The 27,430-nt window shown below is 42.2% G+C and overlaps 2 protein-coding genes across 4 annotated transcripts in view; one reads left to right on the plus strand and one right to left on the minus strand.

Moving 5' to 3' along the window:
- On the minus strand, nucleotides 1–26,907 carry LOC140408799 (probable E3 ubiquitin-protein ligase TRIML1). 3 transcript variants are annotated; one of them, XM_072496512.1, is made up of 8 exons: nucleotides 26,761–26,863; nucleotides 19,575–19,670; nucleotides 18,706–18,987; nucleotides 8,829–8,924; nucleotides 8,404–8,673; nucleotides 4,782–4,804; nucleotides 3,814–3,947; nucleotides 1–1,779 (listed from the first exon to the last, which is right to left on the minus strand). In XM_072496512.1, the coding sequence occupies exons 3-8, from the start codon at nucleotides 18,949–18,951 to the stop codon at nucleotides 1,187–1,189; spliced, it is 1,362 nt and encodes a 453-aa protein (XP_072352613.1). In that variant the 5' UTR covers nucleotides 18,952–18,987; nucleotides 19,575–19,670; nucleotides 26,761–26,863; the 3' UTR covers nucleotides 1–1,186. The 3 variants fall into 3 exon arrangements, with proteins under 3 accessions (XP_072352613.1, XP_072352612.1, XP_072352614.1); XM_072496511.1 differs by lacking the exons at nucleotides 19,575–19,670; nucleotides 26,761–26,863 and adding an exon at nucleotides 25,842–26,027; XM_072496513.1 differs by lacking the exons at nucleotides 18,706–18,987; nucleotides 19,575–19,670 and having other exon boundaries at nucleotides 26,761–26,907.
- Nucleotides 1–27,430, plus strand: part of zcchc4 (zinc finger, CCHC domain containing 4) — a 113,035-nt gene that overhangs the window by 41,929 nt on the left and 43,676 nt on the right. The window contains exon 6 of the mRNA XM_072496515.1: nucleotides 23,414–23,486. Within this exon, the coding sequence (XP_072352616.1) occupies nucleotides 23,414–23,486 (73 nt within the window). The remainder of the gene's footprint in view (nucleotides 1–23,413; nucleotides 23,487–27,430) is intronic.

Here is a 27,430-nt window from a genome sequence, read left to right on the forward strand (position 1 = left end):
TTTCTTTTAAAATCATACAGAGTTTATTAGAGAGACACAAATATATTCAGAATCTAGTAAACAAATCTCAATTGGAATAGTAACTGCTTTTACATAATGTAAATTGACAGCTGTGGATTTCAAGGAGCGTATTGTCTTAGCTTTGCAAGTTATGTTAGTGTTTCTTGATGAGGTAACTCATTGTTTTCTTTTTCCTTGTTTAATAATTTTAACAGATGTAAAGAAATTGAGTGTAATATAGAGAGAATTAAAATTAAAAACCAAGCAGAATAAAGCACTGCAAAGTTCTTAAGTACAAATAGAGGATTTACCTGGAACTGGAAGTCACTAAAATAGACTTAAGCAAACTTAGTTCCTGTCTAGATTGACGAATTCCACAGGAACGAATGTCACCTTATTAAATTTAAAGCCAAAAGATCTTCAGAACCATAAAACAAGATGTAAAGGCTAAAAAGTTGCATCTTTTTTTTTAAAAGCCAGATTAGCTGCAAGCACACAATTTATTTAGAATTTGTACAAGCTTTAAAACAAAACATTTGCTATTTTTGTTTTATATTGAGATATTTTAAATACAATTTTAGTGCTGAATCAATTCTAAAATTGAAAATCCTAAAGCCTGGTACAATTGCTAGTAAGATGCTCCTGCGCCTACATGAAAATATTTAAGTTTTCTTAAATCACAATGATATTTTTATATATCTTAACATTCTGAAAAGCTCCAATGAAGCATGACTATAGTGTAATGGAAACAGATCTTATCTTTATATATGTTAATTGAAGCTTTGGCCTTTAAACAGGAATAATGACCTATCTCTATATTCAAGGTTTAATACAGTTCAGTAGCACATTAGTGATATACATCTCTGAAAATGCATGCTCCTCCTCTAAGAATGGTTGCTTGGGTATATGGTTGGTAATATATTTGTATATTATTTCTCACATTTATTTTCTGTTCAGGAGGTTAATTTCTGTAAGTAATACCGTACAGCTGAAATTTCAGTAAAAATGTTGTGAGGATTGCCAGTCAATTCTCTTTTCTCTTCATCATGTGTAGAAGTGCTTTCAATACCTCTCCTAACCTTGTTGTCCAGATTTAAACCGTGTGAATTTGTGATGGGGCACGCTGCAGACCTTACAATTACACTATGGCACAGCTTGTTGGAACAGCAACAGGCTTGCCTGCTTTCTAACTTTCTAGTTTGCATATCTTCAACTTATCAGAGTAGGTAGAACCAACAGCCAGAGGAAAGAGGCGAAAAGCAGGATAGATTGGCTCAGTGAAATGATGGTGCATTCTGTCGAAAAGACTTGTTGTGATACTGGAGAACTCTTGTATCAACTTCATGCTGTCAGCATCGTAAAATGCAGCGAGCCCTTTCTCATAGTCAATGTATACCCCTATTTTTTCCAACTTCGAGGGCTTCATACTACAGTTGACATTTCTATCGTTGTGCCAAGCTAAAAGCTGGTTAGCTTTTAGTTCAATACACCAGGACTGTCTGTTTCTTCCCAGTTTTGTAGACTTGTGCTTCCCTTTCCGTTCTATGGATCCATACGCAATTCCAACGCACCATTGTGCGGAAGGCTTGACGTCCACTTCCCAGTAATGTTTTCCCCTCATCAGACCTTTGGCAGCTAAGATATTATAGACCTTGTCAAATCGCAAAGGGCTCTCAGGAACACTCAGTGACTCATTAGCAACAGACATGCTAGTTAGATCCTTTGACACTAGCACATTTCTGTGGGCTGATGCAATGTCGAGGATAACTGGTGAGTATTCTGGAGAAGCAGGAAAGAAATTCCAATCAGCATTTCCAGCAGGCGTAAGTATCTAGTAAATCTAAAAATCGATCGCATTTTCTGTATTTGAAGTAATTGGTATGATGTAATTCTTAGAAGTTACGCATAACTGTGGTCACTGTCGTTTTATATAGTCTGATATTTTCATGTTTATCAAAATATTCATCACAAAAACTCTCTGAGATAATCTGCGCATTACATTTTGAGTATTGTACTGATTAATTTGATATGTCCATTTAAAGAAACCTACCTGTGTTATTCTGTCATGCCTTGCTACATTCATGGTAGTATTTTATCATTTCCTTTTTGCATTTCCTGAACTGTTCCTTCAGACCCTAGTTATATTTACTGTACTTATTAAGATGCTGTAAAATGTTTCCTGTGTTTCGGGTCTCTTAATGAGAATTCTTTGTAGGTTTAGATGGATAGCTTTTTCATGGATTTTAGCAAGGCTTTTGACAAGGTCCCACATGGCAGTGGTTTATTTTCACAGTAACTTCATTGCCGTGTTAATGTAAGCCTACTTGTGACACTAATAAAGATTATGTAAAATAAATCAAAGGCAAGCTGGACCAGAATTAGCTCAGTAGTAGGAAACAAAAGGGGATTGTAGATTGATGTTTTCTGTGACTGGAAGGTTGTTTCCGGTTGGTTCCACAAGGCTCCGTACTTGTTCCCCTGTTTTTTTGAGGTGGTGGTGGTGGCAGTAGCGGTGCAGGAATTGTGCTGTGGTGGGAGGGGTGCCTGTCCTGACAGAGTTTGGGGGGCACCTCCGTTACACATTGACCCCCTTTGTCCCACCGTGGGGTCCACTGTGTCAGGACCACACTTGAAAATACCTGCACCAATCTATACCCCCGTGAATCCCGGTGAGAGGGCTAGAGCATCGCGGGACGGCCTAGTGAATCAGGCTTTCAGTCTGTTAATCGGATGCAAATAGGTGCAAATGATCCAACTGCATTTTCCTGCTGGCACAGGGCAGTGGAGAATATCCCCCTCTGTCTTGCAGTCTGATATAAAATTATGTTTTTTTTCTTGTGCAATGTCAAGATAAAATATTTGCCAATTGTGCTAATATAATTCCTTGATATTTAGCTCCTCGGAAAACTGATACTGTGAATTGATAGCACAATTCCAAAGTACATAAGACAGTCCAATCTTATATGCTGTATGATCCTGATAGAGATTATATTGAATAGTGTTTTTGTAGTGTTGTCTTCATGTTTTATTCTAAGCCTTTTCTTTTTATAAAACACAATTCATAAGAACGTGTAAAACGAACATGTCAAAAAAAAAATTATGATCTGGAAATGGCAATTAGGCCCAAAAGCATGTCCGTTTTTGAGATAAATTCTCAGTTTACCTGTCTTCTCACTTACCACTGCAGAATCGCGAATAATTGTTTTTGAGCCTATTTATGTTAATATGCTTTAATGGCCTTTAATCGGTAATATTTTCACAGGCTGCTACTTGTTAAAATAACTTGTTCCAGCTCACTTTTCTTCTCTCCTGGTTTCTAATTTTTAACTTGTATTCCTTGGTGTTTGAAACTTTTGTCCGAATGAATGATTTACCATGATCAATTTTGTCAGATCCCTTTCTTAATCTTATAAACCTATTAGGCTGCTGAAAAACAGGATGGAACTCTACAGCTTTGATTTGGAATACGGTAGACCCTCATGCTAACACCTCTTATTTGTATGTGTTAATATCTCATTTTACTAATAGACAAACCACGTAACTTGAATGATAAACATCTGTTTTTTGTTACCTTTACTACAGAGTAATTGAAAGATAACAGATACCCATGTTTCTATCTGGTGTTGACTGAATTGGCTCTTGGTTCTCCAGTATGATCTCTGGACAATTATTTTTCTATTTATTCTTCCCAGCTATCTTTACTGATTAGGCGAACAGAATGTTTGAATTGGCCCTAGCGCACGATCAGTGTGACATATTAGAATATACAAATGTTAATGGATATTTGAACAGTTGAGATATAATACACTGTACCTAATAAAAATATCTTGCGTTGCAATTGCGAATATAGGTTGGTTGAAATATTCCGAATGAGCTTCGATAACTTCTGAAACTTGACTTCATCAATTTTAATGGCCTGGATTTCATTATCGGTTTTCTTTGAATAACTTGAGATGAAAAATAATATAATAGATTCTGTTTGATTAATTGATTATGATTCCTCTTTAAAACATGTTAAAACAAAATAAAAGCAGATCTGCTACAATCGACATTCGTAGATCTTTTGCGTTGCGGAGAAATCTTTTCCCTCAGAGGACAGTGGGGATCTGGAACACATTGGCTGAAAGGGCCATAGAGGCAGAACCCCAATCTGTTTTAAAACATACTTCGAGGTTTTGGCAATTTTTTAAAGTGCCAATTTCTCCATTATGAAAAAAATCAATTAAAATATATATTTTAAGCAACGGTTGTTTATGCTATTTCAATTTCTACCTTCATCCTAGCTGCATGCCCCAGTTATTATTTAATACTCTTTTTTTTCAATGTACTTTACTTTTTAGTTTGCTGACTGTGATTGGCTGCCTACCCTGCTTGATGACATTACTGCGGCTGATTGTCTAACGATGCCCTTGATTTGGTGCCAGATTCAAACTAATATCAGGAAAGGAGAAATCCACAATTTAGAGATTGCTGGATACTTTGTGGTCAGTGGTGAGCGGTATCGTTTTACCACTGACTATGAAGTGAGGGCCATTGATTATTGCAGAAACACCACTGGTGGGATGTGATGCTACATAGCTGCTTTAAACCATAAAATGAGCAATCACACCGTGTGTTATTAAAAATAACTGTTACAGTGTCACCTACAGACGTAGCAGATACTGCACAGAATTCTGTGATCTAAATTAAAAATTAATGTTACTGGATAATGCTAAAACTAGAAAGTGTAAATTAACAAATACTTCATTCATTTAAAAACCAGGCTAAATTTGGAACCTTACCCATATGCAGTAAGTTTGATACCCTGAAAAGAAAGGATAAAAGATGTTATAGAAATATTGCAAAACATTTTATAGCAATGGTCTATAGTGTGTTAAATTTTACCCTGTGGGGAAAAGGAGCTGAATGTGGGGAATGACCAGATTCGCTTAATGGATGTTTTTATATTGAATTTCTAGTGTTGAAGGCGGCCATTTGGCCCATTGAGTTTGCACTGATGCTCTGAAAGAAAGAGGCCCATTCCCCTGCCCTATCCCCGTAACCTCACCCAAGACACTAAGGGGCAATTTTAGCATGGTCAATCCACCTAACCTGCGCTTCTTTGGACTGTGGAAGGAAACCTGAACACCCGGAGAAAACCAACGCAGACATGTGGAGAGCATGCAAACTCCACACAGACAGTCACCCAAGGCTGGAATTGAACCTGTGTCTCTGGCGCGATGAGGCAGCGGTGCCAACCACTGTGCCACCGCATGAAGGTGTTCCTCTGTTCAACAATTAGCTGTTACAAAATTTGTGGATTTTGTATGGCATGGAATGTGATCTTGCACAGATCCTGCACCCTGCTTCTTTAACTTTTAGTCTAGATCTCATACCAAACGTCCCTATGGCTTCCTGCCCCATTTTGGGTTGTGTCGGTAAGTATGCCACACAGGGTGGGAAATACATTCACAGTAACTTGTTGGGAATATGGGAAGAAGGTTGTGGTGGGGTGGCTCATATTGAAACCTGCCACATGTTGTGGGGCTCTTACAGTAATGCTTTTTCTGGAGATACAGGAATTGACATACTGGGAACCATGGGCTAGATTCTCCAGTAATGGGGCGATGTCCCCACGCCAACGTCAAAACGCGGGCGTTTCACTCTGTACTTTCCTTAAGAAAGTCCAGAGTGATTCTACAATTTGCAGGGTGCTAGCAGGGCCCCGGAGTGCTTCCCGAAGATCTGGCTGCGGATATGGGGCCCTGCACTTCCGGTCAGGAGTCCGCGCATGCACACGGCGATGGCCTGCGGCGGCCGCCCCGTGGGACATGGCGGAATCACACCGTGGAGCAGCACCAGTAACGTAGGTCCACCCGAGATCGCGCGCGCCTGCGGATTGGTGCTGCCCCGGCTGTCCATGAGGCCGTCCCCGGTGAAGGATTCCCCCCGTCCCCCACCAGGGCGGCTGCGCACTGAGTCTGCAGCCGCCATGCCGAGTTCCCGACGGGTGAGACCATGAGAGACCCACGCCGTCGGGAACTCGGCCAGTTACACTTGGAGAATCGCCGCAGGGGCCTCTGTCAATGCCCCCTACACGCGCCACGGCGACCGCGCATGCACGATTCTGTGGTGATCGGAGAATCGTGGGAGCAACGTCGCGCTGGATTTCGGCGCCAAAGCCCACTCTCTGCCCCCGCGCCAATCATGATTTTGGGGCGGAGACTCGGAGAATCTCGTCTCATTAATCTAACCCTGATGGCAGAAATGGCCGAATCTGATCATCTCGTTCTTATACCAGGCTCCGAATCCATATGACCTTCCTCTAAGCCAAGAGCATTGCAACAAGATTTGGGCATTTTTGCTTCTCTGATGGCCCGTTCTGAGGGGGCAAATAATCATTTGTGGAATTATTTGCTCAGGAACTAGCCTCCTTTTCCATACTTGTATTTTGATGGGAGGCAAGAGACCAGGCCACAATCAGTTTGGACCTGAGCTATCTGAGCTATATTGAGGGCAGCACGGTGACGCAGTGGGTTAGTCCTGCTGCCTCATAGCGCCGAGGTCCCAGGTTCGATTCCAGCTCTGGGTTACTGTCCATGTGGAGTTTGCACATTCTCCCCGTGTTTGCGTGGGTTTTGCCCCACAACCCAAAGATGTGCAGGCTAGGTGGATTGGCCACGCTAAATTGCCCCTTAATTGGAAAAAAAGGAATTGGGTACTCTAAATTTTTGTGGGCAGCACGGTAGCATTGTGGCTAGCACAATTGTTTCACAGCTCCAGGGTCCCAGGTTCGATTCCGGCTTGGGTCACTGTCTGTGCGGAGTCTGCACATCCTCCCCGTGTGTGCGTGGGTTTCCTCCGGGTGCTCCGGTTTCCTCCCACAGTCCAAAGATGTGCAGGTTAGGTGGATTGGCCATGATAAATTGCCCTTAGTGTCCAGAATTGCCCTCAGTGTTGGGTGGGGTTACTGGGTTATGGGAATAGGGTGGAGGTGTTGACCTTGGGTGGGGTGCTCTTTCCAAGAGCCGGTGCAGACTCGATGGGCCGGATGGCCCCCTTCTGCACTGTAAATTCTATGATTCTATCTACCAAGTTCACCTCTCCAGGATGAATATCTGCCTGAAATTTGGTGGGCTGTTCTGGAATTATAAAGGTTCTTGGTGCCTTTTTGTGGCATCTTAATCTCCCCGCAAAACTTAAGCACGTCCACACCGGTTTGTTGGGTTAGTACCAAGATGAGTTGCATTTGAAAGTTGTACTTGAAAGTTATACCAGAGTATAGACTGGGTGGTTTGCGGTGAGGGTGGTGGGGAGAGGGAAGAGTTTCTTTTGTACAGGCTGAGTTTCAGTTTGACATGTACATCAACTTATCTAAAAAAACAAGACACTGTGCAAAGGGGGTGGACTTCTGCAATTGTGTGAGGATGCCCTACTTGAGCACCATATCTTTTGGTTTTGGACTGTTGGGGCGGGATTCTCCGGCGCCGTTTTCTGGGTGGGGTTTACGCCACGCCGGTCAGGAGCCGTTGGCAGTGGCCCCCACCCGGCAATTCTCCGGGCCCCGATGGGCCGAGCGGCTGTCAGTTCCCGGCCAGTCCCACCGGCGTGAAATGGTCCATCACGGCGGGACCTGGCTTGTAGGCTGTCTAGTGGAGTCCTCAGGGGGGGTGCGGGGGGATCCGGCCCCGGGAGGGGTGGGGGGGCGGCCCACAGTGGCCTGGCCCGCGATCGGGGCCCACCGATCTGCGGGCGGGCCTGTGCCATGGGGGCACTCCTTCCTTCCGCGCCGGCCTCTTGTAGGGCTCCGCCATGGCTGGCGCAGAGAAGAACCTCCCGGCGCATGCGCAGGAACAGGCCGGCCGGTCTGCGCATGCGCAGAACCATACTGGCCCTTCGACACCGGTTGGCGCGGCCCCAACCCCTCCGCCGCCGGCCTAGCCACCGGAAGTGTGGTGAATTCCGCACCTTCCCGTCGGCCCAACGCCGGAGTGGTTCGTGGCATCGGGCCATCCCGCCAATTGCAGGAGAATCCCGGCCTTGAAGTTTCTAACTGGAGAATTATCCATATGCATTGCTTGAAAGATGATGGCAATAATATGTTGTTACAAAGGAATACTCAGTCTTGCACTGATCAACTTTTACAGTAAAACACAAACAAACTGAATGTGGTCTTTCATTAGCTGGGCTGTATATATTTAGTTTGACTGAAAGATCTTTGTTCATTGTGAAAATTAGGTATCACTGCAAGACTCTTAAATAAGGAACTTGTGTTTGTCTGTGTGGCTCATAGCTTAATGCAGTTTCCTATTTATTTAGTCATTACAATAACTGGTAAAATGTTGAGTTACTAATGTAATTCATTGTGGTGGCCTTATGGTGTTTTAAGGAATATCACAACAAATAATCAAAAATGGGACCTACTGTAGCCTGACTTGACAGCGTGTTGCTGTCTTGAGCTTTATTTTGCACTTGGCTTTCTTCTGGGTCAATGACTTTTTGTGTAGCTTTGATGGACTTCTTTATCTGACCTAGGTTGCTGGTCCATTCTTTGATGATCTTTTGGAGTTTTCCCAAAGCAACCCTCTTTTCAATGTCGATGAGTTCCAGAGTTGCTTTCTCATCACTGTTCAGCACTTTTCGTATTGTTTCATATTGGCTGGAAATCTGTTCTTTGAGGTGTTCTGCTGAGCTCTGCACAATAAGAGACATGTGAGTTAGATCAAAATACATACAGTTTGATCCAGAAGGGGTTGTGGTGTAATTGCACAGCACTTAAAGGTTTGAGTCTGGTGGGGTGCTTGCTTACTAGTAGTTTTTAAAGTATGCATAATTATTAAAGTTCTTACCGTAAGAACATTGTTTCTGCTTTTCAGGGACTGGATGTGTGCCTCTGCTTTATCTCTTTTGGCGCAGAGATCATGAAGAGATTGCTTTGGTGTCATCTGCAAAATGCATGAAAAAATAGTAATCTACCTAATTTACTTTACCATTTTTGTGCTGGAACAAGTTTTAATTCATGGGCAATTTTAAATTAAGTGACTTCAAACTAAAAGGAAACAATAGTGAAATCCAGCTGACCTGTTGGCAAAAATACAGCAAACCTTTCTGTTTCATGTATTTTCAAATATCACATCCGGTTCGCCATGATGAGCTGATGATGAATTTGGCAATGCTATATTTCACTTAAAATATATATTCCAGGGCAGGGATGACCAATCTTTTGGAACAGGGAACTTGAACCAATGTCTTAAGCGTATGATTAAAACACTTTGTGTCATCCAAAATCCAGATTAAACCCTCTATCCAACAGTCACATACTCTTTTAATGAGCACACACATTTATTGGACCAACATTCTCTCTCACCTTCATAGTGCCAGTTTTGTCAGCAACATTTCAACCTTAATGTTTGCATTTAGTGAGCAACTAACTATTTATTGCACAACGTGATCGGTTTGTTTCTCAATCCAGGTGGCTTTGTTTCTAGTGCCAGTTTTGATGTGAGCAGCTAATGGGCAGCCTGCAGATTAATTTCTGAAAATGCTTATTCTTACACATCGCTGCTGTTAAATAATGACCGTCTGAACTGGGCTTGACATTGCCAACCTTCAAGCTCCCACTTCATTAACTTTACTCTTCCACTGGTGATTATGTCGGAACTCAAATGTAATTTTAATATCTATGGTGTGGCATTCTCGACATTGACCCAAAAGATTTTCAAACACCTGCCAGTCTGGAGACCTTTCAGGGGAAGCCTTCGACATGGCTGGTAAACTCCTTTTTCTCATCCTAAATTTGTAACTGGCACAGTCATTAGATTTTTCCAGCTCCTTCTGAATTGCAGTGCATACGTGGAATTGCAACTCGCACCACTAACTTTCGATTGGAGTAGAGCTTTCTTTCAAAAGCTTGCCCGGCGCTGAACCGCTTTCGTCACAATGCAATACACCCCTTGCAGTCTCTTAATGACATTATTTTAAGGAAATCTAAAAGAAATTTAACAACTTTAGAGCCTTGATAGAACTTTTCTTCTGTTTATGAAGAGATGTATTTCCCAACAATGTGCCCCAGATGACTTTCGGATGTCACGTCATGTTGAGCCAGTGTATGTCATTGTGGTGCGGCAGATCCTTGGATAATTAATTTACCACATTGCATATTGAAACTAGTGGTTGTTCTCGATGAAATAATATGTTCGTCTTGACTCCTTTCTCCACCATGCTGCAGATTCACCACAACCCACCAGATCTTTTTGATGTATCGTGCAGTGCTAACTAAGAGTTGGCCCATTATACCTGCAACATAAAGGTTGAACAATGGGCATGCCCCCCCTCAGCTCAGGCCCTGTCCCATGGCACAATGGAAGTGCCAACCTGGCACCCATGCAGTGCCAGTTTGGCAATGCTGACCACCGGGGGTTCTGATGGCCCTGAGCACCAGCCCCCCCCGCGGCACGGCCATCACTTCTAATTTCCGTTTTTGGAGACCAGTACTAATTTGCGCTGGCGTCAGGCCTTGCAGGTAGGGCTGGTAAATACCCGGAGACGGTTGAATCCGGCCTCAAAAGGGTTGTGCATATTTCAAAGTGTTTAATGACTTATTTAAATATGCTGATCTGGATCATGTCAGTGAGGGCATGATCCAAATTGTGGCAGGTGTAGTGCGACGGGTGCATCGAGCTCGACGCCTGGCGCAAAACCTGTTTTTAGGCCTCTCCTACTATGCACCCGATGTAACGGGATCAGCGCTGGGTACAATGCTGTAGGAAAATCGTACTCAATGTATTCAATGCTTTATCCACTTCAGCAGCAACACCATAAAAATGGTCAGGCCATCAAGCTTGCCCACAGCTATTTAAAGTACAAAACATGGCGCGTCTGAAAGCCGATTCTGCTAGTAAAGCAATGCACACAAATCAAAAGTGCAACAAATTACAATGTGGAAATTATAAACCCATTTTGATTTATTTAGATCTTGTATGCTTTCCAAATTGGTGAGTTCTTCAATCGTGTTGAAGAAGTAATCATTGTCTCTCTCCGAATACAGCTTTCAAATGAAAGACGGTGTCCATGTGGGTAATACTTTCAACCTGGCTATTCTGGGCCTTTTTAAAAAAAAAAAAACATTTAGAGTACCCAATTATTTATTTTTTTGTTCCAATTAAGGGGCAATTTAACATGGCCAATCCACCTAACCTGCACATCTTTCGTGTTGTGGGGGTGAAACCCACACAAATACGGGGGGGGGGGCGGGGGGAGGAATGTGCAAACTCCACACGGACAGTGAACCAGGGCTGGGATTCAAACCCGGGTCCTCAGCGCCGTAGTCCCAGTGCTATCCACTGCGCCACCGTGCTGCCCTTATTCTGGGCCTTTTTAACCAATTATTTTATGGGAGCCGTGGATACTGTGAGTCACATTTTTGCAGAATAGAACTGAAAACTTCCTTTTTGGTACCCTGTCTGTCACTTATACTTCGCAAGATAGCTTAAATGGAAGCAAATTATTAGTGGACTTCTGTAATCTAACATTTTTGTTTCTGTGCTGATATGTGTACATTGAATAGACCAGCTATTCGAATTTTGTAACATGCTATTGGTATCATTCAAAACTCAACAATAGCATCATTTAAGAGCCACATTTGTGGTCTGTGAATGTTCTATTTTATTTTGTTAATATTCATGATTCACAGAAGAAATGTAAAAGTATAGAAAAATAAAGTTTTAGGTTTTTGATGTGACTAGACTATTGGACAAAATACTTTTAAAAATCTTAAGATTTTATTGAGTTGACACTAATATTGATTGTTCCCTTATTCCATTTGAACTACCCACACCTCTTTATCGTTCACACCCTGTCTGGATCTCTGTTTGTTGCCTGTGCTCTCTACTACCTGTTCTGTGTGGTTTACTGTTCCAAATTACTCAGCCTTGGCACTAAGTTAGATTTCTTGCCTGGAGTACAAAATCCTGTTTACGCAATGCCATAGGATTTTTATGTCCACCCGAAAAGAAGATTTATTAGTGTTATGACCCCCTGGGAAGTCAGGGAGTGTGCACCATCCGGTTCCCATTAACTCCCATAAAAACCCCAGCCTGGGTGCAGGTCAGGGAGGGTGATCCTTTGGGTGTGGGAGTTTAGTAATGTATCCAAATAAACCTCTTTCTTTGTATCCTACTGTGCATCCATTGAATGTTTCTACGGTTGTCTCATCTGAAAAGTACCGCTTCCAATAATACAAGTTATTTGATTAAGTGCTCAAATCCAAAAGTGGATCTTGACCTTGCAACCTTTTGACCCTGGAGTGAAAGTAGTAGGAGCTATTTAGGTGATACATAAGTGCCTGTGGCACATCACCTGTGGTTAGTCATAGGGAAAATTGCAATCTGTGCAGGATGATGTATGCCAACTGACATTTAAAAAATATATTTTCTTTTATATATAAAGACAGACAGAATTTTATTTCCGAAAGACAATAAAGCTAATGGCATTCGCAATTATGTAGTCATAAATGGTGCAGGTGCAGATCCACAGTTCAAAAGTCCCAAATTGTGCAGCTGTGACAGCTTCATGCAAATGACCCCAAGATGTTTGCCTTATCATTGAAAAGCATTACACTTGCTGAAGCTGCTGTATTTGTACAGTAGATAAAAACTAAACTTGCCACAGAAAGTTTAATCTTGTTGTTTAAAGTGCTTGCATCCTTTTACTAATGTGATCATTATTAATTACAGCTAATGAGGGTGGCACAGTGGTTAGCACTGCTGCCTACGGCGCTGAGGTCCCGGATTTGATCCCGGCCCCGGGTCAGTGCCTGTGTGGAGTTTGCACATTCTCCCTGTGTCTGTGTGGGTCTCACCCCCACAACCCAAAGATGTGAAGGGTAGGTGGATTGGCCACTCAAAATTGCCCCTCAATTGGAAAAAAAAAATTGGATATTCTAAATTTGTAAAAGAAAAGCACCAATTACAGCTAATGAACATCCATGACATTGAAAGTTAAGCATATCAAGTGCAGGGTTTCAGTCCCTCAGGATATTATTTGATGTTGGAGATTTTCTTTTTTAAAATAAATTTAGAGTGCCCAATTCATTTTTCCCAATTAAGGGCTAATTTAGCGTGGCCAATCCACCTACCCTGCACATCTTTGGGTTGTGGGGACGAAACCCACGCAGACACTGGGAGAATGTGTAAACTCCACATAGACAGTGTGACCCAGAGCCGGGATCGAACCTGAGACCTTGGCGCCGTGAGGCAGCAATGCTAACCACCACGCCACCGTGCTGACCTGGAGATTTTCTTTTAAAGTTAAATTTAAAATCTTACTTTTTTAAACATTTTCTTTCTATAATTTTTCTCTCTCCCCGTTCAATTTTTCTCCCCTATCTTTATCGCTCCTTCTGTAGCTGATTTAATATTGAATTGATCTACTCTAATTAAAGAGCACTATGCGTGTACCTACACCACCAGGATGAGGCAGTTCAAGAAGGAACCTTCTGAAGGGATGAGCAATAAATGCTGTCCTAACCAGTGACACACACATCCCATAAAATTAATTTAAAAAAACGATTAGTCAGTTCTTCTGCTGATTATTTTACAACTCTTTAGTATGATTGGTTAAATGGATACATAGTTGCTTGTTCTGCTCACTTTGTTTCCAGTTGTGTGGTTTCCCCTCACTACGGTATTATTAGCTTGCATTTTCATAAACTTATCATGCAATAAAGATTTTGAAAGCCAATTGTGCAAGGACAAGTCTAACTAACAGAAGATGACATTAGGTGCCCTGTTGCAAGCAAAGTGTAGCCTACTTTTAATTCAGGGCAGGGCTGCAGGAGTTGGGCGGCATGGTAGCACAGTGATTAGCACTGTTGCTTCACAGCACCAGGGTCCCGTGTTCGATTCCCGCTTGGGTCACTGTGTGTGGAGCCTGCATGTTCTCCCTGTGTCTGCGTGGGTTTCCTCCGGGTGCTCCGGTTTCCTCCCACAAGTCCCGAAAGACGTGCTTGTTAGGTGAATTGGACATTCTGAATTCTCCCTCAATGTACCCGAACAAGCGCCGGAGTGTGGCGACTAGGGGATTTTCACAGTAACTTCATTGCATTGTTTTATATTAAAAAATTTTTTTTTACAGTCCCCAATTCATTTTTTCCAATTAAGGGGCTATTTAGGGTGGCCAATCCACCTATCCTACACATCTTTGGATTGTGGGGGTGAAACCTATGAAACATGGGGAGAATGTGCAAACTCCACACTAACAGTGACCCAGAGCCGGGATCAAACCAGGGATCTCGGCGCCGTGAGGCAGTCATAAGACCATAAGATATAGAAGCAGAATTAGGCCACTCGGCCCATCGAGTCTGCTCCGCCATTCAATCATGGCTGATATTTTCTCATCCCCATTCTCCTACCTTATCCCCATAACCCCTGAACCCCTTATTAATCAAGAACCTATCTATCTCTGTCTTAAAGACACTCAGTGATTTGGCCTCCACAGCCTTCTGCAAAGAGATTCACCACCCTCTGGCTGAAGAAATCCCTCCTCATCTCTGTTTTAAAAGATCGTCCCTTTAGTCTGAGATGGTGTCCTCTGGTTCTAGTTTTTCCTACACGTGGAAACATCCTCTCCACATCCACTCTATCCAGGCCTCACAGTATCCTGTAAGTTTCAATAAGATCCCCCTTCATCCTTCTAAACTCCAATGAGTACAGACCCAGAGTCCTCAACCGTTCCTCATACGACAAGTTCTTCATTCAAGGGATCATTCTTGTGAACCTCCTTTGGACCCTTTCCAAGGCCAGCACATCCTTCCTTAGATATGGGGCCCAAAACTGCTCACAATACTCCAAATAGGGTCTGACCAGAGCCTAATACAGCCTCAGAAGTACATCCCTGGTCTTGTATTCTAGCCCTCTTGACATGAATGCTAACATTGCATTTGTCTTCTTAACTGCCGACTGAACCTACACATTCACCTTAAGAGAATCGTGAACCAGGACTCCCAAGTCTCTTTGTGCTTCTGCTTTCCTAAGCATTTCACCATTTAGAAAATAGTCTATGCCTAAATTCCTCCTTCCAAAGTGCATGACCTCACACTTTTCCACATTTTGCCACTTCATTGCCCACTCGCCTCTCCTAATGCTAACCACTGCGCCATTGTGCTGCCCCATTCATTGCATTGTTAATGTAAGCCTGCTTGTGACCATAATAAAGATTATTATTATTACTAAGGACAGTGCCCTCATCACAACCATCCTAGAATCATAGAATCATAGAAGTTTACAGCATGGAAACAGGCCCTTTGGCCCAACCAGTCCATGCCGCCCAGTTTTTACCATTAAGCTAGTCCCAGTTGCCCGCACTTGGCCCATAACCCTCTATACCCATCTTACCCATGTAACTATCTAAATGTTTTTTAAAAGACACAATTGTACCCGCCTCTACTACTACCTCTGGCAGCCCATTCCAGACACTCACTACCCTCTGAGTGAAGAAATTGCCCCTCTGGGCCCTTCTGAATCTCTCCCCTCTCACCTTAAACCTATGCCCTCTAGTTTTAGACTTCCCTACCTTTGGAAAAAGATGTTGACTATCTACCTTATCTATGCCCCTCATTATTTTATAGACCTCTATAAGATCACCCCTTAAATTGCTTCATGAATGGCCTTCCCAGATCACTTTGTCAGCTGTCCACTGATGATTGCACATTCTCACTCCAAGTGCCACTTCTCAGATACTGAAGCAGTCCTTGCCTATATGCAGCAAGGTATAGACAGCATTCAAGCGTGGGACGATAACGTATGAGTAACGTTTGCAACAGACCAATATCAAACAATCATATTTGAGAGAGTCCAACCACTTCCCCATGACTGATGATGTTGCCATCGCATAAAATCAACAATCTGCGGAGTGGGGTGTTACCATTACTAAACTAGACCTTCCACGTAATGCTGAAATGTTTCCGCATAAAAGATGAGCGATTGGGTTCTGTGTCGAACTCCTGTGACTTGGGCAGCAGGCACAAGTGAAGTCCATCACCTCCCACCATTTTATCAGCTAGAGATAGGCAATAACATTTTGCCCTTCAACGAAATGCACATATTGGCAGAATAAAAAATTGTAATGAATGGTTTTGAAGTTAAAATCATTGTGATGCGAGACGGGTTTTTTTCCCAGAATTTCAGTGGCAAAGAATGGAATTCATTAGTTGCAATTTTCTTTCCTGTACATTACCAGTGTTACATGTCTAAACTTGTCTTGCTGTGTTTGACAGTACTGTTCCTGTCGGAATCTGTCTGAGTCTGGACATGCTTTTGGAAGAGATGTAGAATTAAAAAATCTACTTGTTAATCTCCTGTGATGTTGTACATTGCGAGTCAAAACCAAGTGTCGTGCTCAAATGAAGTGGTTAGTATTGGAGACCGTGCCATGCAAATGTAATTCACTCTTCATTTTAAAATCACAGTTCTGTCCATTATCTATACGCAACACTGATAAATTAATCTATTGTTGAAGTAATTTAAAGAAACAGCATCATTTGTTGCGAGATTTGTGCATTAAAAAATGTCACCAATCTGATCCCAATGGAGTTGATTATCGAGTTGCCTCCAGTTGAATGCTCCCACCATCTAAACCATTAAGGGAAACACTTGTTTAGGTAAGTCAATAATTTGGGTAACTGTCTATCAATTCCAGTGTGCAACATTAAATGTTATTAATTCGATCTGGGAACTGATTTACAAACAATTAAATATTGATGTATGCAGGAAATTGGAATTATCCAGCCAATCTGTCTAATCTGGCTAACCAGGCTTTTAAATGACTGGCTTGGACATGTACTCCAATGGGGGGAAAAGCATTTCATCAGCCTTCCACTGATTTGTGTTCTTTCCTCCACCCCACCCCAAACTTACATTAAACACTTGGGTGCTTCAGCTGGGAACTAACGTGCATTTCATTCACAGATTCATTCAATTAGCCGACAGCGCTTAAGACCTGATCTAGAATTATAATGCAGTGTGCTATATTAGAATTATAGTACAATTATAATTAATAGCCAGTGCACCCAATGTACATTTTTGACCTGTCCTTGCTCTCTTCACCCATCTTTTTGGAAAGTTATTGATAAATGCTGCACTCTGGCATCCTGAACTGGGACAGCACGTGGGTAGCACTGTTGCTTCATAGCACCAGAGTTCCAGGTTCGATTCCTGCTTGGGTCACTGTCTGTGTGGCGTCTGTGTGGTGGTATGTATTAGGGGTAATACTGTACACCACGTGTCGACAGGCTATTGGTGGAGGGATGCCAGGTCCTGATAGGATCTGCCACCTACTGGACTCCACCCAGAAATGCCGGTATAAGAACCCAGTTTTTCCCTCCATTTCCCTCAGCAGTTGCATTCTGTAACCACGCTGCTGGGGATAAAGTTCTGCTTAATAAAGCCTTCAATTGACATTACCTCAACCTGCCTCGCGTCATATTGACGGTGCTACAATCTGCACGTTCTCCCCGTGTCTGCGTAGGTTTCCTCCGGGTGCTCCGGTTTCCTACCACAAGTCCTGTAGGATGTGGGGGGGGGGGGGCGATTCTCCGATTTGGAGGCCAAGTGCTCGCACCGTCGTGAACGCCGTTGCGTTTCACGACGGCGCGAACAGGGCCCGGGCACGACCTATTCTGGCCCCCACAGGGGGCCAGCACGCCGCCGGAGCGGTTCACATGGGAGAATCGCGTGCGGGGGTCAGGGCGGCGTAGCGTGATTCGCGCGCCGTCCCGGCGATTCTCCCACCCGGCGTGGGGGGGGGGAGAATTGCGCCCATGCTGTTAGGTAATTTGGACATTCTGAATTCACCCTCTGTGTACTCAAAAAAGCACCGGAATGTGGCGATTTGGGGCTTTTCACTAACTTCATTGCAGTGTTAATGTAAGCCTACTTTTGACAATAAAGATTATTATTATTAAGCATTTTTATTTGTATGGGATCATTTGTCATGTTCGAACCCAAGTCACAATCGGCTATTTGATCATGGAGGGCGCCAGAGAAAAACCCAAATCTTTTCACATACTGAGGTTTACAAAGCAGTCTGCTAGCTAAGCCCTACACCATGTGCCTTTAAACACAACTGGACTTCATTCCTCACACCACATCTTCAGCTGCTCAATCATGTTCTAAATCAAACTAATTATGTCTGATCGTGTAGCAGTGCACATATGAGCACAGAGTTTCCCCGTCTGAATCGTTCTCACATTATACATCAGGAACTTGGGTGCAGCTCAGGTTTTCTCAGATCAAATATTTGGTCACTTCATATTTATGTAAAGAATGAAATAAATAGTGTAATATCACCTTTAAATGCATAGGTTTAAAAGTGTAAAGCAGCATTCATAACAGAAAATAGTACTTGTGTTTCACATGTCGCCATCAGAATTTTGTTCCTGCAATTATTTAAAATGGCTCTTGTCTCCTTTTGAATTGGTAAGCCTTCTGTTTATAATATGACAGTAAAATAAACTTCTCACACCTATCAACACTTGCACATTACATCATGTCAAAAATTATGCATTTCTTAACTCTTCCAAAATAATACTTTTCTTTCCCATTGAAAATATGTTTACTGGAATGGTTTTGAAAGAAGGCAGGGCAAGAATGACCATTATTGGTGAAGGAAAATGGAGTTGCTACTGGTTTCCATTGTAAAGAAAAGGGAATTTTCCAAAAGAGACAATACCTGTAGTAAGAGGGGTTCTGTCCTCCTTACTGCAACACTCTGGGCTAGTGCAGAGCTTGTTGACTCTTGCAGTTTTTTGTCAGCTGCATCTTGGTGCCTCGTTTGTTGCGAATGGGCTGGAGCCGTACTTTCCTTTGGTTCCTTGCTTGCATTTGTATTAGCATGAAGTTCCGTAGCAACATTTGAACAGGTAGCATGTTGCTGCTGTGCAAGGTTAGAAGGCAAGGGCCTTGTGTTTTCTGCCATCCTTACCAGGGTGAGTGCAGTGCAATAAATGACAACCTGCAGAGTTTGATTAGAAGGTAAACCGAAATAGCAGCTGCTGGATTGGCTTATGACAGAGGTGTGACCGAATTAAGTCAACATAACAACTCGTTTTAATGTCATCTTTCTTCAGGGTCTGCCGCTTAATTTACCATTAGATGTTTGCAGAACAAATCTGACTAGCATGTGCATTAGTTAACTTTGGTGTATGTGTGTATCACCACCCCCCATTACCCCTTGGTAAAAGTGGACTGATCCAATTTGAACCCTTAAGGTGATTGGCAAGAAACTTTCTGGAACAACATTCCATGCTATTGAGAAAAATGTTCAAACATAAATGCTGTAATACCAGAATAAAGAGTGAGACAAATTTATGTTTGTCTTTCGCAAGTTAAAGCAGCTTTTCATTTATTTTGCTGCTGTAATTGTTTAACTTGTGCATAATACATCTATGGGATTACAGGGTTCAGAGGTTTTTAATCTAGTGTACTGAAATGATTTCAACATGCTTCCCACAAACATTTACAACATTTACTCACTATAAAACTAACATTTTAAACATTTAAGTCAGATTTGAGATGGTTGTGCCTGAACAGATTTTTTACCTTGTAGACAAAGTAGTTTGTTTTTATGATGATATGAGCATCAACTGGTATTGATTTTCAGAAGATCAACTTCTATTTTCTCCGCCAAGTCAAAAACTTAAAAAATGTAGGGAATGGGCGTTAAAATAATTCTGGTTAAAATATCGGCAGTTTTCACTTCACCCATCCTTAAAACTTCAATTTCCCCATTTTGTTTCAACTCCAGAATGGCGGCACAGTGGTTAGCACTGCTGCCTCACAGCACCTGGGACCCGGGTTCAATTCCAACCTCTTTCTGTGTGGAGTTGCAAATTCTCCCCATGACTGCGTGGACTTTCTCCCACAGTCCAAAGATGTGCAGGTTAAGCAGATTGGCCATGATAACGTGCAGACTCCGCACAGACAGTGACCAAAGCCGGAATCGAACCGGCAACCATGGCTGTGAAGCAAAAGTGCTAACCACTGTGCTACCGTGCCACCCATGCCATACCAAGGAGGATTTGAAGATTGGTCAAATCCTCTACAATTTCTACCTTTACTTCCCTCAACAACCTAGGATGCATTCCATCTAGACTGGGTGACTTTTCCACTTGGGAGCACTGCCAACATTTTAAGAATCTCTTTATCTATTTTCATCCTAGTCAGTTTCTTTACTGGCTCCCTCCCTTACTGTGACATTTGCAGCAACTTTTTCTTTTGTGAAGACAGATGTAAAGTATTCATCTGGTTCCTCAGCCATGCCCTCTGCCTCCACAAGATGATCTCCTTTTTGGTCCCATACCACCGTTGACTACAGTTTTGCTGTTTAGAGAAGACATGTAGGTTCCTTTTTATGTCACGTTTTAATCTATTTTCATACACTATCTTTGTCCCTCATTTTCTCATTGTATTCAGCTGGGTTCACTACTGAGTGATGAATCTCAAGTTTATCATAAGCCTAATGTTTACTGTTTTACTTTAATCTCCATGTCCATGGTCATCCAGGAAGCTCCAGATTTCAAAGCCTTTCCTTTCCCCCTTTAAGTTTGTGTCTAGTTTGTATCTGAAATTTCTTTGATAGCCTCCCATACCTGCCAATCAATGATTCCAATCCATCTGCACCAGATGCCTTTTGGAATCACTGAAACTGGCCGTTCTCCAGTTGGCTATTTTCACATTTGATTTTTCCTTGTCTGCTTCCACAACCTATTGTGATTGTGATATTGTGATCACTGCTTTGCAAATGCTCTCCCACTGAAGTATGCTTCTCTTCATTCCATAACGGTAGATCCAGCATTGCTCCCTTCCTCCCTCCATTGGATTACAACAAACTGATTAAGAAAGTTCTCCTTTATACACTTAAGGTATTCCTGAAGTTTGCTGTGTCCAGCATGCTTTGGCAATATGGCCCTTTTTGCCACAGTTCTTGCACCGCCCAACTTGTGCACATCAATGGCATTGTTGTCCTTTTGCAGACTTGTTTTTGGTAGTCTCCATCTAATGGAGCTTCACTCCAGCTCCATCTGTGAAGACTGTTTCTGCTAGCTCCATTTATGTGGCAGTTTCTACTGCTGATTTAAGAGTTACGGCGCTTTCAGCAGGCAGCTTCCTCTGAATAGCTTTGTTGTGAAGTCCACATAGCAGCCTATCACGAAGGGTGTCATCTAGTGTTGCACCAAACTCGCAGTATTTTGCTAACCTTAAATGTCGCTACAAACTGTAGCATACTTCCACCTTCTTCCTCACTACAGCAGTGGAACAGAAAACTTTCTGCAATTATAAGCGGTCTTGGTGAGAAATGCCCTTCTAGAATTCTCATCAATTCATTGTCGGTCTTATCTCCCGGCTTTTCTAGATGGACTAAGTTTTGCATAAAAGTTTTATGCCCCACTGAACTGAGAAATGTCACAATCTTTAGGTCCTCCGGTGTTTAATTCACTGAGATGAAGTTAAAATCGCTTCATATTAGTTCCAAGCCTCTCATTCTTCATCTAATGCTTGCATGGCGCCATCTTTGCTGATATTTCGGATACCGGCTCCCAGGGTCCGTTTTATATGTATAAAGCATATGGTCTCCTAATCCACAATGCAAAATAACTTTTTTTTTGCCTGGACCATCATTTGTTTTATTTGAGTAGTAGCTTGCACAGAATCAGATTTTTGAATCTCTGTTCCCGCAGCCAGTTTCACTTCGCCACATGCAAGGTCCCTCAGGGCACTTCATACCATAGAGTCATAGAGGTACACATCAAAGAAAAGGCCCTTCGGCCCATCACGTCAGTGTCAGTCAAAAATAACCACCTAACTATTCTAATCCCATTTTCCAGCACTTGGTCCATAGCCTTATATGCCTTGCCACTGATCAGCCCACCTGACCAACCTGTGTATATTATCCTGTAATCTAAGGCTACCCTCCTCAAACTTAATGATCATTCATTTATTTAAACCACAAACAGCAACGGTCCCAACACTAACCTTGCGGGGCCCCACTGGACACCGATATCTATCCCCTGCTATTTCCTCTGTTGTCTCACACGACAGCCTGGGATACATTTCATCCGGTCCTGGACATTTATCTACTTTTAAGCCTGAAAAATCTATCAGAATCTTCACTTTGTCTATGTTAATTTCTTTAATTTGATCACAGCCCTTCTCCCTGATTTCTATATCCATATCGTCCCTCTCACTAGTGAAGACCGACAAAGTATTCATTTAGAACCCTAACAAGTCCTCCGTCTCCACGCACAAGTTACCACTGTGGTCCTTCATGGCCCCTACTCTTTCCCTCGTTACTCTTAATATACTTGTGAAAGAACTTGGGATTTTCCTTTATTTTACTACAGTATCTTTTCATGTCCCCTTTTTTGCTCTCCTAATTTCCTTTTTAAGTTCCTCTTGCACATTCTATACTCCTCTAGGAGTTCTGCTGTTTTGAGTCCTCACTATCTGTTATAAGCCTCCCGTTTTCTCTCTTTATCCAATCCTATACTCTCCCTGTTTCCTTCTTGAATATGTCCCACTGTTTGTTCTGTTCCGATTAATCAAAAGGTGACTGCTCTTAATCCCCTCTGGCCAAATCAATCTAATATTAAAATTGTCCATCGCCTAATTTGGAACGTTAATTTTGGGTCGATCCTTGACCTTTTCCATAACAAACTCGAATCTAATGAATGCTTCAACCACTTGTTTGGCTTTGTTACCTAAAACTAAGTTCGGAATCACCCCCTCTCTTGCAGGTCTTCTGTGTACTGGCTTAAATAGTTCTCCTGGACCCATTTTAAGAATACCACTCCCTATAAACCTTTCACACTATGACTACCCCACCTAATGTTGGGGAAATTGAAATCCCCCACTATCACTACCCTATTACATTTACACGTCTATGAAATTTGCATACATACCTGCTCTTCTATTCCTCTTGGACTGTTAGGGGGCCTATAGAACACTCCCACCAATATGATTGCTCCATTTTGGTTTTTAAGTTCTACCCATAAATCTCCATTTGACGACCCTTCTAAGCTGCCATTTTTGTTATTGTTTGTTGGGAGTTGCAGGAGCCCATTAGTGGCAGGATGGTCCCACATGCTCTGTTTTACTTCAGATATTATCACTGATTGGGCAGATGGCCTGTGTTTAACATTTTACAACTGGAATTTGTGCCCAATTCATGAAGGATTGAAGCTGGCAGTCGGTGCAAAATGTGAGAAAGTTACCAAGATCTCTGTACTGACATATCACCTTGACTCATTTTTTTTAAATACCCTCTTAAAAAGGAGGTTCATTCTTAACAGCTACTCTATTTACCTTTTCAGGTTCTACAGCCTTTGTGCACAATTCGTGTGCATCCCTGTAGTAATAAATATATCTTTTTTTTACTTTAGGTATTCCCAGTTTTATTCAGAGGAGGAGTTCTGCCACTACAACATGTTCAATCACTATTTCTTTGGGGGAAAGGTAGGCATCAGCTTGTATCTGATTGTATTGGTACGTTGCTATGCAAAGTTTCCTTAAGGAACAGAAAAGTCAAATAGAAATTTGTTTGTATTAGTTCCCCATTTTCTATTTAAACAAAGCTTTCTTTTATAGAAATATCCTTTCATCATAAAAGTAATAATTAGCCAATTTAGCACGTTGGATCTCCTTGCCAATCAGCAATCCCAATAAAGAGGAGGAATGGTGAAGCACTGCCACTAATTACAGAGGGGTCTGGGAGCTGAACAATAATTCCCTGAATCCAGAAAAATTTGCAGCCCTTAAAACCAGTGTTCTTCAAACTTTTTACCCGGGGAACCATTTTTACCAGCCGGCCGACCTTCGCGATCCACGCCGGCCGACCTTCGCGACCCACGCCGGCCGACCTTCGCGACCCACGCCGGCCGACCTTCGCGACCCACGCCGGCCGACCTTCGCGACCCACGCCGGCCGACCTTCGCGGCCCACGCCGGCCGACCTTCGCGGCCCACGCCGGCCGACCTGAGCGACCCACGCCGGCCGACCTGAGCGACCCACGCCGGCCGACCTTCGCGGCCCACGCCGGCCGACCTGAGCGACCCACGCCGGCCGACCTGAGCGACCCACCATTTTCTTTTACCTTGTTTGCTGCTGATAAAAATGTAGGAAATGGTTTTGGGTCCCATTGGCCCTCGTACACGCTCCTCCAATGGAACCTGTTGGATGAAGGTTAAGCCTTCCGGTGTTGGAAAGTATGGAGTCTCCATCTGTCCAAAGTTCTGCCTTTTTTCTGTAAAATTTTATTAAATAAGACCCCCCCCCCCCCCTCCGAACTTGTAAAAAAAAAAAGAAAAAATTAAATGAATTTAAAAAATGAATACTCCCCTCCGAACTTGTAAAAAAAATGAATAAAATAAATAAAAAAAATAAAAATTAAATGAATAAATTAAATGAATAAAATTAATTTAAAAAACCCAAACTTGTAAAACAAAAGGTTACGACCTGGTTTAGCACACTGGGCTAAATCGCTGGCTTTTAAAGACGACCAAGGCTGGCCAGCAACACTGTTCAATTCCCATACCAGCCTTCCCGAACAGGCGCCGGAATGTGGCGACTAGGGACTTTTCACAGTAACTTCATTGAAATCCACTTGTGAACTTTTCACAGTAACTTCGTTGAAGCCCACTTGTGACAATAAGCGATATTCATTCATTCATTTTCATTTTTAAAAAAAAATAGCGGCCGCACTACACACGTGCGCCTGATCATCAGCGCGCATGCGCAATGCGGCCAAATTTTTTTTACATGTTCGCGGCCATTTTAAAGGCCGCTTGCAGCCGGCGTTATTAAAAGCCGGCTGCTGTGCGGGGATTTGTGCGATCGGGAGCGCCGCGAAGGACGGCTCCACGACCCACCCGCAGGTCCCGCCCCCGAGTTTGAAGAACACTGCCTTAAAACAACCAGCAACATTACAGTCCAGAATTAAAGAACACTTTTAGTGCATGCAATCTTTTACTGCCTGTCTATCCATTTTCCACACGCCTCCACCTATAGATCTAAGTTAAAAGTATTTCTTTTTAAGTTCCGAGTACCCAATTAATTTTTTCCAATTAAGGGGCAATTTAGCGTGGCCAATCTACTTCTTTTTGGGTTGTGGAGGAGAGCAGCCTGTGTACTGTGGTGACATTACATTCTTTACATTACAAGGTGAAGCTATTTCCATTTAGATGTATAATTGACAGCTTGTTCACAATTCTGCAACAGCAGAGTTATTTTGCAGTTTGGCCAGTAAAATGTTATATTAATAATGCTTTTTGCATATTCCACTAAAATCTTAGAAATGTTAGCAGCATCTTAGAAATGCATCAGCATCAAATGGACAACAAAAGGAGAATTATTCTGTAATTTGCGGGGGGGGGGGGGGGGGGAAGAAAGTCTTGAAGCAATGAACACATGCAGGAACATCACATGAAGTATTTGTACTTGTTCAATTTATTCCTATTATCTTGTGTAATTTGCAGTTATGTTAGAGGTTATTCTCACATTTGCTGCATTTTACAAACCTGTGTAGAACAAGCTTTTGGCATAATAGTTTTGATATATGCTATATACTGGGTTTCAGTAGGCCTCTGGAGAACACTTTAAAACTAAAGTAGTTCTTCCCCCAGAAGCTTACATTTCTGCAAGTCCTTGTTTTTAAATGAGCAAATTAATAGCTAATTTTGCTCGGGACCTTCTGAAGTGTACTAGAACCACTGAAGGTTTGTTAATTTTGTACAAATGCCTTCTAGTTGTATGCTCAGAGTCCAGATTAAATAGTTTGCTTCCACTTTCATTTCCACGTGGCATTTTATTGACCTGAATCACTTTCTCTCTCATCCTTTTTCTTCTCAACAAAATCCAATTAGTCCCTGTAAAGCCTCTTTTACACTGGCACTGTTTTAGTTGGATTCTGGGATCGTTCCCAAAATTTACACTGGCAAGTTGGTTTCTAATTCTGGCGGCAGGCTCACAGGTCCCATTCTTCATGTGTCTGTGATTCACCTGCTGGGTTAAAGGAGTCAGATTTAGCAGTGCACATGTCGGGTACCAACGCACCATGCTGTTCAACTCTTATGTTCAATGCTCTTGTTCTCCACAGCATTTCTGGTTGTTTCTTTAATCCATATATATTGTTTGAATGAAAGCCTTTAATCAATTGGCAATTTCTATCATATAAATACTTCATTTTGTGTGATGCCATTCCATCTAAATTCCATGGTTACTCCTCAATCTTTAAATAAAAATAACAATCCTTACTCTTTGAAACTTTGCCCTTGAGAGAGCTTGTGTGCCCTCTCATGTGCTTTCCCCCTCCCCCCGTGCCTCATTAAAAATGTTAATTGCCTATTGACTCACATACATTATCAATTGAATTTTCTTTGATGCTTTAAGCACTATTCATCCTTTAATCTTGTTTATCTAGTGTATATTTACCTCCAATTTATCGATTCTTGCTGTGGCATCACTTGGACACCAGGCAAATGGTTGATTAAGCTAGCTGCCTGGTTTTGCTAGAGTTCCATTCTAGCTAGTCAATTCATGACTTAAGTAGAAACAAAATTAAGCACTACAGAAACTATCTGACATAATTTTTTTGTTTGCATACCTCTTGCTGGTAACTAGACCAGTTGTAACTGGTCACTTTTCACATGTATTTGATGTTAATAGAGCGGAATACTATATCTTGTATTACTGAATACTCTTGTGTGGCATCCAAAATAAAATTTTCTCTTACCACGTTCCCTTCGTCACTGTCCAATTTTAAGAGATTCTGAGCTCTTTTCTGTTGGTCTCGGATTGATTGTAAAATTGTCACTACCGTCTCTGTTCTCTTCAAATTCTTAGACTATGCAGCAAACAGTACAAGGGTTGCAGCACTTTTATACCCGTGCTCTCATGTTTTCTATTGTACTGCTCCTACTTTGCTCCTCCTCTGAATCTGTAGATCAAAGGCAGCATTGAGATCCAACCAATGGAAGCGCATGTGAGGGTTAAACTGTAGAGAAGTTTACAAGTGAAATATTTTAATTTCATTGCAATTAAAACTAAATGCCAGCACAATCAAGGTGGATATTTCGAAATTGTATAAGGAACTTTGGCTTTGAAATTGCGAACTGGAGGGTTTAGTCTACTAAAACTCTGATTGTTTATTAGGTCCTTTGCAATCGGGATTGCAATTGTTTTATTTGGTTCTTTACCATCGGCATTGCAAAACGAGCAACATTGTCTGATTTTTGCCTCCTGACAACACTTAACATGCTGCCAGGACAGAATAGGCTTGATGTTGGTGATGAAGAATCATAATGGACTTTTTTATTGACTGTGGTATTTCAGTTTTAATTTCGCTTTTATGACGTGAGTCACCTTATTTTTTTTTGTATTTATTGTACCTCATAATTGGGTGT

The sequence above is a fragment of the Scyliorhinus torazame genome, chromosome 3 (genome assembly GCF_047496885.1).
Source record: "Scyliorhinus torazame isolate Kashiwa2021f chromosome 3, sScyTor2.1, whole genome shotgun sequence".
Classification (NCBI taxonomy): Eukaryota; Metazoa; Chordata; class Chondrichthyes; order Carcharhiniformes; family Scyliorhinidae; genus Scyliorhinus; species Scyliorhinus torazame.